General features: G+C 37.9%; 1 protein-coding gene across 10 annotated transcripts in view; it reads right to left on the bottom strand.

The window, feature by feature from the left end:
- Window positions 1-1,664: 1,664 nt before the first annotated feature.
- RBM39 (RNA binding motif protein 39) overlaps window positions 1,665-13,454 on the bottom strand; it is a 37,304-nt gene continuing 25,514 nt past the window's right edge. For 8 of the 10 annotated variants that reach the window (XM_066237353.1, XM_066237362.1, XM_066237358.1 and 5 more), the window contains 5 exons: window positions 7,926-7,976; window positions 5,027-5,108; window positions 3,623-3,728; window positions 2,907-2,985; window positions 1,665-2,634 (listed from right to left, as the gene is read on the bottom strand). In XM_066237353.1, coding sequence (XP_066093450.1) covers window positions 2,534-2,634; window positions 2,907-2,985; window positions 3,623-3,728; window positions 5,027-5,108; window positions 7,926-7,976 — 419 coding nt within the window. In that variant the 3' untranslated portion in view covers window positions 1,665-2,533. The remainder of the gene's footprint in view (window positions 2,635-2,906; window positions 2,986-3,622; window positions 3,729-5,026; window positions 5,109-7,925; window positions 7,977-13,454) is intronic. The other 2 variants (XM_066237355.1, XM_066237360.1) reach the window with 1 other exon arrangement.

Genomic DNA, 13,454 nt, shown 5'->3' with positions numbered 1-13,454 from the left:
CTGCTCAACTTTTTAATGCTGATGCTATTACCATTTTAAAGGTGAAAACCTAAAGCTCTAAGCACAAATTTATTTTCTGCAGGTCAATGCAAAAGGGGGTTTTATTTTCAATATTATGTTAATCAGATGGTTTTGATCTAGCTTCTTGCTAAATCAGAAAAGGAACCAGTTATCTACCATGAAATAATCAAACCATCATTTTTGTAACTTCTCAACTGTAATCAGTCACAATGATTTCCTAACCAGCCATCAATGAGGATGTAAATTGTATGAAGTGACTGACTCCCACCACATTACCAAACAAAATTCTATTAATTGGCTTGATGGGTTCTCAGGCCACTTAGATATTGATACATCTATAAACTGCATTGCTCATTAAATCATCCAACTTCTGAGAAAATGGTAATGTAAGAAACTACATTACTGTATTTGGGGAGAATTAGGACACAGATGCAGCCAAAATTAGGGACACTACCAGAAAGCAACAGCAGCTACACTTTCCAAGTAGGATGCCATCTCGGAAACTGATTATCTGAATTTTAACTGAGATTGGCAATCTTAACTATTGTACTTTCTCAGCATCACACTATTAGTTGCCAAACTTTTACATTCCCTTTGTACATTCACTTACAACCCAAATTTCATTGTGATAGTGAGCTCAATTTTGCTGGCCCAATTGCCTCGAAAGGAATAACAGAACCTGATAGAATCAGGACTTGATACAAGAATAAAAATTAAATTATATTTTGGAAAGAAAACTGACACTATAACATAGCCCCAAGAAACACTAATGCCCAGTGTTGAAAAATAAAATTGACTTTAATGTTAACTTTTCTTCAGGTTAAGTAACAGCAATTTTGGAATAAGTATCAAATTAGTTGGTAGGAAACTGTGATATTTCCATAATCAAGGTCATGAAATATTCTGGTATCTAAATAAAATTTGTGCCTATTTTAGCCTTGCCTGGCCAGATATCTGTTAAGAGCATCATCTCGACACACATTGCCAGTTTGATCCCCGGTCAGTATGCAGAGGCAGATTGAGATTTCCCTCTGTAAAATCAATGTTTTTTAATTAAAAAAAAAAAGCTAGGTCCAGGCTACACATTCATACAAATTTCCGCCTCAAAACTAAAAAAGCAGTTCAGTAGAAAGAAATGAGATGAGGAAATCAGTATTTGAATGTAATCACTCCATTAGGAGCAACCATGCCTATTCAAAGATTCAATGTAGAAACAACTTGAAGCAAAGTTCATAGTGTAAGTAGTGAAGGCTCTCTACCCAATAAAGTTTGAATCCCTTAATAAAATAAAAAAGGCAGTAAAATATTTTGGAAATGTTTAAACACCATTTTTTGTTCAGTATTTACTTTTAAATATTAAAGCATTTTTTCACAGACACCCAGACAAGACAGAGGACTTAATGCCCAGGTGAATTTGGTTTGCTTTTTGGTAGATCCGTGGATACATCATCTGAAAGTACAGTGCCAAGATATGGTGATATATAGAAATATACAGACAACTGGAGGGCAAGAGCTTATACAGACTGCTCATAAATTTCCCAAAGAGGCACATACCGAATAAACACTAAGAGCCAAAGAAACTAATATTCTATTTTCACGTTTCTATGAGTTTAAAACATTTGAAAAATAAAGATTTCTTGTGGCCTTTTTAAGAGAATTTTATTTGAGTGGTTCTTACAAAGATTGTTGCAATATGAAAGTCATTTGTTTGATAGAAATATCAAGCTGTCTTGTCAAACACACTGAAGTAACCCAAAAATATATTTCAGAGCTCACAGAGCTTAAAAAGAGCAAAGATTATATGCAACCAGACAAAACCTATTTCTGCATTTCCTACTTCTTGCTCAGACTGCTTTCCTTACCAGACTGTCACTAAATATCTTGAGGAAATGCAGGGATCATTTTGTTTGGAATCTTAGACACACCAGAATACGTATTTACAAATAAACTTTTACAGATACATTAATTGAAAAGATACCATTCAGAATGTAATTTTGAAATCTTTTCTTGCCAATTGATCAGAATGCAAGATGAGATGTTAATCAAACAGCCCTTTAGCTGTCTTGAATTTCCATACACTAAAAGTGTATTTCAGAAACCTCTATGCTAAATCATTAGCCAATATCAACATTAGTGAAAATCTGAAATGTAATGCTGTGTAAAAAGTTGGCTTCTGAAATGAAACATTAAAAACATATCCCTGTCTGCCTTTATACATTAAGCACATTTGTTTTGCTAGAGCTATTCCTATAGATCCTTAATGTAATTTTCTACATGTACACTTAGAAGGCAGAACAAGAGAACAGCTTTGTATACAGTGGGAGTTGCTAGTTAGGGAGAATGAGCACACTGCATTCCTGTTAACATTTTTATTATTTCAAGGTAACAGGAATTGCATACAAATGACAGTAGACCCTTGCTTCTTTATTTTTATCTAAATAAAAGATAACTCAAGATGAATTCTCAAGAAAGAAAAAGAGCTATGTACATTGAGGGACTGTATCATCTTCCTTCATCGTCTACTTGGAACCAGTAGTTGTGTTGCTGTCATAGAATCAGGAAAGAGGTTGTGATAAGTTGGAAGAGGTACATATGCTGCTGTTATCATTTTACCTGTTGAAAGAAACGGATACAGGTAGTTTAACACCTTCATTTACATTAATTAGGGTCTTAATCACTCAGACAAGTGATAGTAGCCATGGGTACACTATCACTTCACACATAAGACTAACGTGAATCAACTTTTAATTTGCTACGTCAGTCTGTATACATTAAGTGATAAAAATAGAGAGGCACATATACAACAAATAAACATATGCTTATGTGTCGAAACTTGTGATAGAAATGGACAGAACTTTCCGGTAGACCTTATATATCAAACTCACCAGCAAACCACCTGCCATGCAATGCATTAACAGCAGCAATGGCTGCAGCAATCGATGGGCACTTCACATACACATTGCCCTAAAATAGAACAAAAAAGATTAAGAGCACAGCAACAAACGGCATAAATTGGCACATATTTTTTATATTGCCTGTATTAAAATTCAAGTGCTCTAGAACCACGTTAATTTGTTTTAATAGATACTATAACAATGAATTTTATTAGAAATGTTTTACTCTCAAAAAGACTTGCCCTTGTACTTTTTTTATGATTATAAAGCTGCAGAAGAATGAATTGAAATGCCAGGATTTCATAGGAAGTGTTCCAATTCAAAAAGTGTAGGAATACTGCTACACAGTGAATGTCCTGGTTAAATCGATTATTTTGAAAGTGTCTTTTATTTTGGAGGGTGTATATTCAGTCGGTATGTTGAAGCTTCTTTCAGGATAAAAACACTCTCAGGAAAGACAATCATGTGAACGAAATATGAAACTAAACACAAAGAGAACAGGCAAAAACATCCCTTCTTTGCTTATTAAAAAGATCAAAACCTGCCCAGAAGGCTCAGTTGGTTGGAGCTTCGTCCGGAAGTGCAGAGGTTGCAGTATGATCCCTGATCAGGGCACATACAGGAATAGATCCAAGTTCCTGTCACTGTCGCTCTTTCCCCTTCCTCTTAAATCAGTAAAACAGACATTGAAATAAAAATAAAAATACCTGAGCTGAATTTTTGTCAACATAAATATGAATAACTCCTCCATGTTTATTACATTCTTCAATCACATCATCCTTAATCTCTGTATCCCATCCAACTTCTTCTTCTCTGTAAGAAAATTATTAAGCTTTATTAAACACTACTCAAATTTATAAAAACTTTATTTAATGTTTTTAAACATAAAAGGATTTCATTTATTCATTTTAGAGAGAAGAGAAAGAGAATGGTGGGAAGGAGCAGGAAGCATCAACTCCCATATGTGCCTTGACCACGCAAGCCCAGTGCACCAAACTGGCAACCTCAGCCTTTCAGGACTTCCAGGTTTTGAACCTGGATCCTCTGTGTCCCAGTTCGATACTCTATCCACTGTACCACGGCCTGATCAGGCTATAAAAACTTTTATGTTACATATATACTCATCTATATACTAAATTACTAAAATCCACATTCTTTCCATTTAAAATCAATCATTGTGCTGTCAGTATAAATCACTGGAAGAAAAAAAAAAGAAAGCATAAAACATTGTTTCTAGCCCTGGCTAGACAAGCTCAGCTGGTCAGAGCATCATCCCCAATACAGGAAGGTTGCCAGTTCCATTGCAGGTTAGGACAAATACAAAAACAGATCAATTTTTCTCTCTCTAAAATCAATAAATAATTTTTAAAAAATTATAAACATTGCCTGACCAGGCGGTGGCGCACTGGATAGAGCGTCAGACTGGGATGCTGAGGACCCAGGTTTGAGACCCCGAGGTCGCGAGCTTGAGCACTGGCTCATCTGGTTTGAGCAAAAGTTCACCATCTTTTCTGCTGAAGGCCCGCGGTAGAGGCACGTATGAGAAAGCAATCAACGAAGAGCTAAGGTATTGCAATGGGCAAGGAAAAACTAATGATTGATGCTTCTCATCTCTCTCCATTCCTGTCTGTCTGTCCCTATCTATCCCATCCCTCTGACTCTGTCTCTGTAAAAATAAAAAAAATAAAAACTTTAAACATTGTATCTAACCAGGTTTATTTATATTTATATATATCTATATGTATATGTATATATATTTTACAGAGACTCACCAGCTTGGACTCAAGGTCGCTGGCTCAAGCAAGGGGTTACTCAGTCTGCTGTAGCCCCACGTCAAGGCACATATGAGAAAGCAATCAATGAACAACTAAAGTGCTACAACAAAAAACTGATGATTGATGCTTCTCATCTCTTTCCATTCCTGTCTGTCTGTCCCTATCTAACCCTCTTTCTGACTCTCTATATCTGTAAAAAAATAAAATTGAATTAAAAAAAATTTGCATTGTTTGTGAACTATGACATACAAAAAAATCCTGTGTCAATTTAGACACGTTAAATATTTAAGCTTTCATAGTACACCCTTTTAAACTTGACTTAAGTATATTACTTACGTTTGAGGATTAAACATGTTAGAAAGTTGAAAACACTGTGTTGCAAGAGGTTGAACAGTAGCAGCTGCAGCTAAAGCTGAAGCTAAAAAAGAAAAGGAAGAGAAATTAGTTTCATGTAAAATGAAACAGAATAGAACAAATCAAAAAACCTACTAAACCCTAAGTATTGAAACTAAAATAGGCCAGCTACACTTCAGTAATTTACCTTTATTTATAATGGGGTATGTAACAGTACCCCATTTGCCATAACCTCAGGTGCCAGAAAACTGAGGTAATATCTGTAATGGCTGATCTCGAAAGTTGGTATTTTATTTTTTTTACAAGGAAACAAACACATGTTATGAAAATTCAACTATACAAATATCAATACAAATCAATCCAGAAAAGGATAAAATACAGGACTGCTAGTGTTTATATCCTGAGAAGCAAAAAATAAAAATGCAATCCTTTATATAACAAATCTATACCTATTGTAATTCTTAGATTTTAGTCCATGAACACAGTTACACATTTTTTGAAACTATACAAACAATATTAAAAAATTAAGTTTTAAAAATAAGGAAGGACCGGCCCTCATGGGGTGGGTCAGTGGACAGAATTTTCACCTGGAGGCAGATTCGACCCCAGGTCAGGACATATATGAGAGTCATCAGCAAGCGCACAGCTAAATGGAAAAACTAACTAGAATAAGTTGTTGCTTCTCTCTCCCTTCCTTCCCCCAACACCCAATCAATTGAAAATTATAAAGTAAGACTGATCCTGGCCGGGAAACTCAGTTGATTAGAGCATCATTCCAACATGCCAAGGTTGTGTATTCAATCCCTGGTCAGGGCACGTACAAGAATCAACCAATGATAGCCTGATAAATGGAACAACAAATCAATGTTTCTGTCTCCCTTCCAAAAAATTGATAAAAACTTCTTAAAGGCCCTGGCCGGTTGGCTCAGCGGTAGAGCGTCAGCCTGGCGTGCAGGGCACCCGGGTTTGATTCCCAGCCGGGACACAGAGGAGAAGCACCCATTTGCTTCTCCACCCCCCCCCCCTCCTTCCTCTCTGTCTCTCTCTTCCCCTCCTGCAGCCACTGCTACATTGGAGCAAAGATGGCCCGGGCGCTGGTCTGGGGATGGCTCCTGTCGGGGCAGAGCGACGCCCCGGAGGGGCAAAGCATGGCCCCTGGTGGGCGTGCCAGGTGGATCCCAGTCGGGAGCATGCAGGAGTCTGTCTGACTGTCTCTCCCCGTTTCCAGCTTCAGAAAAATACAAAAAAAAACCCAAAAAACAAAACCTTCTTAAAGTACGTAAAACCAACAAAGCATTTAAGATTTAATATCCTAGAATTATAAATCCTGAAAAAAAAAATCAAATCAGTATTTTTAAAATGATTAGGTCTGGTTTAGCAAAATAAACACTAGAAATAATACATAGACCATAACAGACACTATATATAATAAAATTTAAAAACTGCTTGACACTAATATTTAGGCTTAACATTAAAAAACCCAGATTGGTTTTAAGTTTGAAGTGACAGCATTCTCCAAGTAAGATGATTCATTGTTTTTTTGGTTTACAAAACATTACCAGTAGCTGTTACACAACTCACCGTAGTCATAACATTTGACCAAATTTCATTCCAATACATAACAACACACAATGCTAAGGATAAAACAGTGCATTAGAAATTATAATAAACGTTCACCTGAAAAAGTATCAGAAATATTCCACTGAATAAAAATTATGGCTGTGCATATAATATATCATAAAAAAAGATCCTGATAGAATTACAAGTGCTCTTTGCTCATTTGTTTACTTCATTAAGTAGTTTTCCCTCATAAAGCATTATATTAAAATTAAAATGCTGGATAACAGATGTCAAATAAAGTTAAAGAAAGATGCAACCATGCTTATATTATAACTAAAAAATTAAGCCCATTGTATACCTTATAAACAAATGGAAGTATGCTTGGAAAAAACTAGGTCAGTACAAACTAATTGAGAACTGTATTTTTCCGCTATCTCAAATTACCTATACAATTGAACATTGAAAAATATCTAAAAGATGTATGAAAAATATTCAGTACAACCTAAATGAACAACGAATACAATGAATTCAGCAGAAAAATTAATTTATTAGAAAAATCTACTAATTCAAATTTTTAAAATGTTAGGAAAAAAAGGATTGAATACAATTGTCCCAATTGCTGCAAACACTATATATACATCTAATTCCTACCCATCAAGAAACATGGTAGACTTTTCTCATAGAATCATTTAAGAATACACTATAAAAGATGGATACTCAATTTGCTCAATATCAAGTGGCTCTATCAAATGGCAGATATTTAAACAGTAATTAAAAAAAAGGAAAAATAGCCTCCTTTATAAATCATTTCAGTATCTGAAATCTGCATGCAATTTTATTCTGGGTAATTTTCTCCTTGCTTGATACTGTATATACAAATAAATGGAATTAGAGCCAGTTTTTCCTATTATTATATTAAGTTCATAGGCTCTATGTTCTGAAATATTTATCTGTCTAAATAAGTTTTATTTTCTGACTTCTATGCAAAACTTACTAACAACCATTACATAAAAATAAGCATAAAAGGTTGAAAATGATTCTAAGCAAGATAAAGCAAAATAAGTACAGACTTTCATTTTTTTAATCCATGCAATTGTAATAATTTGGATTAGGCCTTCTGAAACATACATACATTAGCAGATAGCTTACTGTGTATGTGGTATGTGTGTACATGTGTATGCATACATATATGCAAACACACACATCACTGTCATTATGCCAAAAATTGGTCCAAAATACAATAATAAATATGATAAATATAAAACACAATATCTTGCTAGCTATATTGACATTTAAAAAACAAATAAAAAGCTCAACTCACCTTCAGTCTGTTGGGAAAGTCTTGTTTGCAAATCTATAACAAAAGAGAATTCTACAGCTCAGTGCAGGAACAATGAAGAGCCTCAACTAACAGGGTAAATGTCAGGAAAGCATTAATAAAAGAGGACTACTGTAGCAGGGTTTATGAAAATGAACTTATAGTAAAACCTGGCAGCCAAACCTCCTTCCCCATTCCTCATTGGCAAGGCTTTGGGGCCTTTTTCTTTCCTCCTATCCTAACTTATGCCTATCTTCCTATTCCTAGTAAGTACTCTTCCACATCTCAAATGCATTCTACTACACTGCTCTGCACATGGGAATAATGGGAAATGGGGAAAGGGAAGCACACCGGTCATAAAATAACATGAAAACCCTGATCTTGAGAATTCAATTCCAAGTACTTGGGATATTCTACTTATTGTTCTATCAGTTAAATAAGCATTTTAACATTAAAGTTTATTTTTAAAAATATCTCTACAATAGTACACATCAAACAGATGTAAACACCTTCACTCATCTACCAATTCACTAGGAGTATTAACAGGTGTAAAATACTCCATTCTAACTACATGTATTTGGCTTTTTAAAAGTGCTTTTAATATTAAAAAGAATTAAGTCCAACCCAGAAGATAAATTTTCTTTGGGTCTGGTTTCAAGGTCTAGTCTGACAATGTAAAGAGGCAAGTATACAAAATAAAAAGAATGGGGATTTATACCAAAGTATTTTCTAATGTAATCATTAACACCTCTACACTGAAAGACAAGTTAAGTAAGAGAAAGCTGCTAGCAAGGAAAACCGCAGCAAGTCAATAATGGTAAAGAAAATGCCAATGTTGATAAGCTATTTTGAAGTTCAAAAGTTACAGAAATATACAATATAGAAATTGTTTAGATTTAATACCCAATTTTCATTAACATGTGATTTAACTTACACTTTATTACCATTTTTGTTTCTAGCTGATTACATGAAAATGATATTAAAACATGGGCAAAAATGAAAAGGCATCTCTGCAGCCCAAGTTGTACTGGGATATAATTATACCTGGGTCCTAGGTGCTCAAATTTGGCATCTCAAGGAGTTGAAGAAATGTAACTGGTGTATAACTGAAGGCACTTGAAGATATGACCATAGGAACATTGTCAATAAACTTTAAATAATAACACAATTTGTTTTTTCCTAAAATGGGAAAAAATGTATAGAGATCAGAAATCCATGCTATGTTAAGAATATATAAATCTTTATCAAATTTCAAAAATGAATGTGACCTTTTATATTCCCTTCTGATCCAAAGATTATGGCCAAAGGGTTTTCAAGGTCAACAAGAATAATTTGGAGGTTGCCAAGGACTTGTTTTAAAGTGTTTTCAAGTATAACCAAGAATCCTTGACACTTAGAAACAAGATATGAACATTTAATATGTTTTCCTTCCAGAAAAAATAAAAATCAATGATTTTTCAGTTCATTTGTGACGTTAGAAAATAAAGCATGGGTTTCATAAACATAGACCCTATCTCAGAAAGGACCTATTAAACTTCCAGGATAAAAGCATGTGGATATAATGATTACCCACCCTTGGTTTCCATAAACAGCTTTGAAAACTCAAGCAATTTTTTAATTTCAACACAGAATGTGTAAGGTTATTAATTATGACTATCTGGGAAAAAATACCCAGTTATATAAATATTTACTTATAAATTGAGTCTTCATTAACTCAGTAGCAATATAATTTATGTGAACTGTAAAAGAAACAAACTCAATAATGTCAGCAAACACTTAAAAGAGGGGAATATAAGAAATACACAGATAACTAAATTTCAGCAACGCATGTGGACCTTTAATATTTTAGTTGATCTGTCAGCCAGCTTTAATATAAGCTACACAGGGGCAGTGGCTAAAGGAGGTGTAGTGGTTCACAAGTATCAAGCAACATAGGAGAAATACCAACTAAGGGGTAGTAACAAGATTTAACATTGAAAAATCTTCAATTAGGTGAACAAAATCAATATATTTGACACACCACCCAGATTATAACCTGAAACTTTAGAATCAATTGTATGTCACTACATCAAATCCCCAAAGACAGAAAACAAATCTTGTTCACCAGCCTTTAGTGAATTAGCTAGACTATGGTAAACAATCAAACATTTTCTAAATTATTGTAATAATGACCTGAAAAAATGAGAAGGCCCTGGCCGGTTGGCTCAGCGGTAGAGCATCCGCCTGGCGAGCGGGGGAACCAGGTTCGATTCCCGGCCAGGGCACATAGGAGACGCGCCCATTTGCTTCTCCAACCCCACCCCCCTCCTTCCTCTCTGTCTCTCTCTTTCCCTCCCGCAGCCAAGGCTCCATTGGAGCAAAGTTGGCCCGGGTGCTGAGGATGTCTCTGTGGCCTCTGCCTCTGGCGGTAGAATGCCTCTGATTGCAGCAGGGTGACGCCCAGATGGGCAGAGCATCGCCCCCTGGTGAGCATGCTGGGTGGATCCCGGTCAGGCGTATACGGGAGTCTGTCTGACTGACTCCCCGTTTCCAAGTTCAGAAATAAACAGACAAACAAAAAAACCAAAATACTTGGAACGGTTTTGTCAGAAATCTTAGGAAGTAATAATAAATCACTCAATTTGAGTCTGGCCTGTGGTGGCACAGTGGATAAAGCATCATCCTGGCTGCTATGCTGAGATTGTCGGTTCAAAGCCCTGGGTTGAGCTCGTCAAAGCACATATGACAATCAATCAATAAACACCTAAAGTTAAGCAACCATAAGTTGATATTTCTTGTTCCCTCTCCACTCTGTAAAAATCAGTAAATAAAATATTTTTAAAAAGTCATTCAATTTGCCTGTCCTAGCGATGAAGCAGTGGACAAAGCATTGGCCTGGAATGCAGAGGACCCCAGGTTCGAAACCCCAAGGTCACTGATTCACCTGAGCTCATCAAGCTTGATCGAGGCTCACCGGCTAGAGCATGGTATCATAGACATGACCCCATGGTCCCTGGGGTCTCTGGTTTGAGCAAGGGGTCACTGGCTAGGCTGGAAACCCCTGGTCAAGGGACATAGGAGAAAGCAGTCAACTAAGGTAACACAACGAAGAAATGAAATGATGTTTCTGTCTCCTGTTCTGTCTGGCTCTCCGTATCTGTCCCTCCCTGTCTCACAGGAAGCACAGAAAACTAAAGGCAGGTATTCTAATGGAGCTCCCACCAACTTTTCGGTATCTTATTAAAAATGAAAACACTAAAAAAAAAAGAAAACACTGTCTGACCAGGCAGTAGCACAGTAGATAGAGCATGGGACTGGGATACTGAAGACCCAGGTTCGAGACACCGAGGTCGCCAGCTTGAGCGTGGGCTCATCTAGTTTGAGCAAAGCTCACCCGCTTAGACCCAAGGTCACTGGCTCGAGAAACGCGCTATGTACTACGCCACCAGGATGCGGAGGACCCAGGTGAAAAAACTCGAGGTCACCAGCTTGAGCCCAAGGTCATTGGCTCAAGCAAGGGATCACATGGTCTGCTGGACCCCACCCCCCGTCAATGCACATATGGTAAAGCAATCAATGAACAACTAAGGTGCCGCAACGAAGAATTAATGCTTCTCTTGCTCCCTTCCTATTTGTCCTTCTCTCTCTGTCACACACAAACAACACATAAAACACAAATAAAACTAGACATGGAGCCCTAGCCGGCTGGCTCAGTGGTAGAGCGTCGGCCTGGCGTGCAGAAGTCCCGGGTTCGCTTCCCGGCCAGAGCATACAGGAGAAGCGCCCATCTGCTTCTCCACCCCTCCCCCTCTCTTTCCTCTCTGTCTCTCTGTTCCCCAACCGCAGCGGAGGCTCCATTGGAGCAAAGATGGCCCAGGCGCTGGGGATGGCTCCTTGAGCCACTGCCCCAGGCGCTAGAGTGGCTCTGGGAGTGGCAGAGCATCACCCCCTGGTGGGCGTGCCGGGTGGATCCCGGTCGGGTGCATGCGGGAATCTGTCTATCCCCATTTCTAGCTTCAGAAAAAAATAAAAATTAAAAACTAGACATGAAAACAACATATACATGCTGCTCTCCATTTTAGATAAACTTCTAATTTAAAAGAAAAATGAAGCAACAACATGAACCTTTTTATCGATGTCCATTCAGTACCATTATAGCTAATTTTTTTGTTTTTGTTTTTTTTCTTTTTCTGAAGCTGGAAACAGGGAGAGACAGTCAGATAGACTCCCGCATGCGCCCGACCGGGATCCACCTGGCACGCCCACCAGGGGCAACGCTCTGCCCACCAGGGGGCGATGCTCTGCCCCTCCAGGGCATCGCTCTGTGGCGACCAGAGCCATTCCAGCGCCTGGGGCAGAGGCCAAGGAGCCATCCCCAGCGCCTGGGCCATCTTTGCTCCAATGGAGCCCTGGCTGTGGGAGGGGAAGAGAGAGGAAGGAGGGGGGGTGGATAAGCAAATGGGCACCTCCTATGTGCCCTGGGCGGGAATCGAACCCGAGTCCCCCACACGCCAGGCCAACCGGCCAGGGCCCATTATAGCTAATTTTTAAAAATCAATTTTTAGAGCCTGACCTGTGGTGGCGCAGTGGATAAAGCGTCGACCTGGAAATGCTGAGGTCGCCGGTTCGAAACCCTGGGCTTGCCTGGTCAAGACACATATGGGAGTTGATGCTTCCAGCTCCTCCCCCCTTCTCTCTCTCTCTCTCTCTCTCCCTTTCCTCTCTAAAATGAATAAATAAATTTAAAATCATTTTTTATTTTTAAGTTACAATTGACATTCCAGTATTGGTTTTAGGTGCCATATCTCTTTTTTTTTCATCTCATTTTTTTTTAATTTATTTTCTACAGAGAGTGAGTCAGAGAGAAGGATAGACAAGGACAGACAGGAATGGAGAGAGATGAGAAGCATCAATCATTAGGTTTTCATTGAGCGTTGCAACACCTTAGTTGTCCATTGATTGCTTTCTCATATGTGCCTTGACCATGGGCCTTCAGCAGACCAAGTAACCCCTTGCTTGAGCCAGCGACCTTGGGTCCAAGCGGGTGAGCTTTGCTCAAACCAGATGAGCCCGCGCTCAAGCTGGCAACCTCGGGGTCTCGAACCTGAGTCCTCCACATCCCAGTCCGACGCTCTATCCACTGTGCCAGCTCCTGGTCAGGCTCATCTCATTTTTAACATATTGTCAGAGTCTCACTTCATAGGTAAGATTTTAAAAATCCAGTAACTAATTCATAACAGAAACTGCCATACTTTCTTGGGATAAAAGTACTTCCTGTCATACAGGGTTCAAAATACAAATGGTTCTTATGTGGTCATAAAAGCAGGTCTTCAACATTTCAAAATTATACGTTATCCTAGCCTAGCTTGTAGACATGAGCTAATAATATCAAGGTTTATACAAACAAACTGATATAATTAAATTAAGCCATAGAATAGAAATACCATGTGTTATAAAACAAATCCCTTGTTACATAATAGCAATCAATGGCCAGTGCTATCCTCCCTTAATGCCCTATTAATAAATTTCTTTCCCTAAACTCAGCATCTCAAA

Source organism: Saccopteryx bilineata, chromosome 6 (genome assembly GCF_036850765.1).
Source record: "Saccopteryx bilineata isolate mSacBil1 chromosome 6, mSacBil1_pri_phased_curated, whole genome shotgun sequence".
NCBI classification, from domain to species: Eukaryota; Metazoa; Chordata; class Mammalia; order Chiroptera; family Emballonuridae; genus Saccopteryx; species Saccopteryx bilineata.
This window is presented reverse-complemented; position numbering and strand designations above follow the sequence as displayed.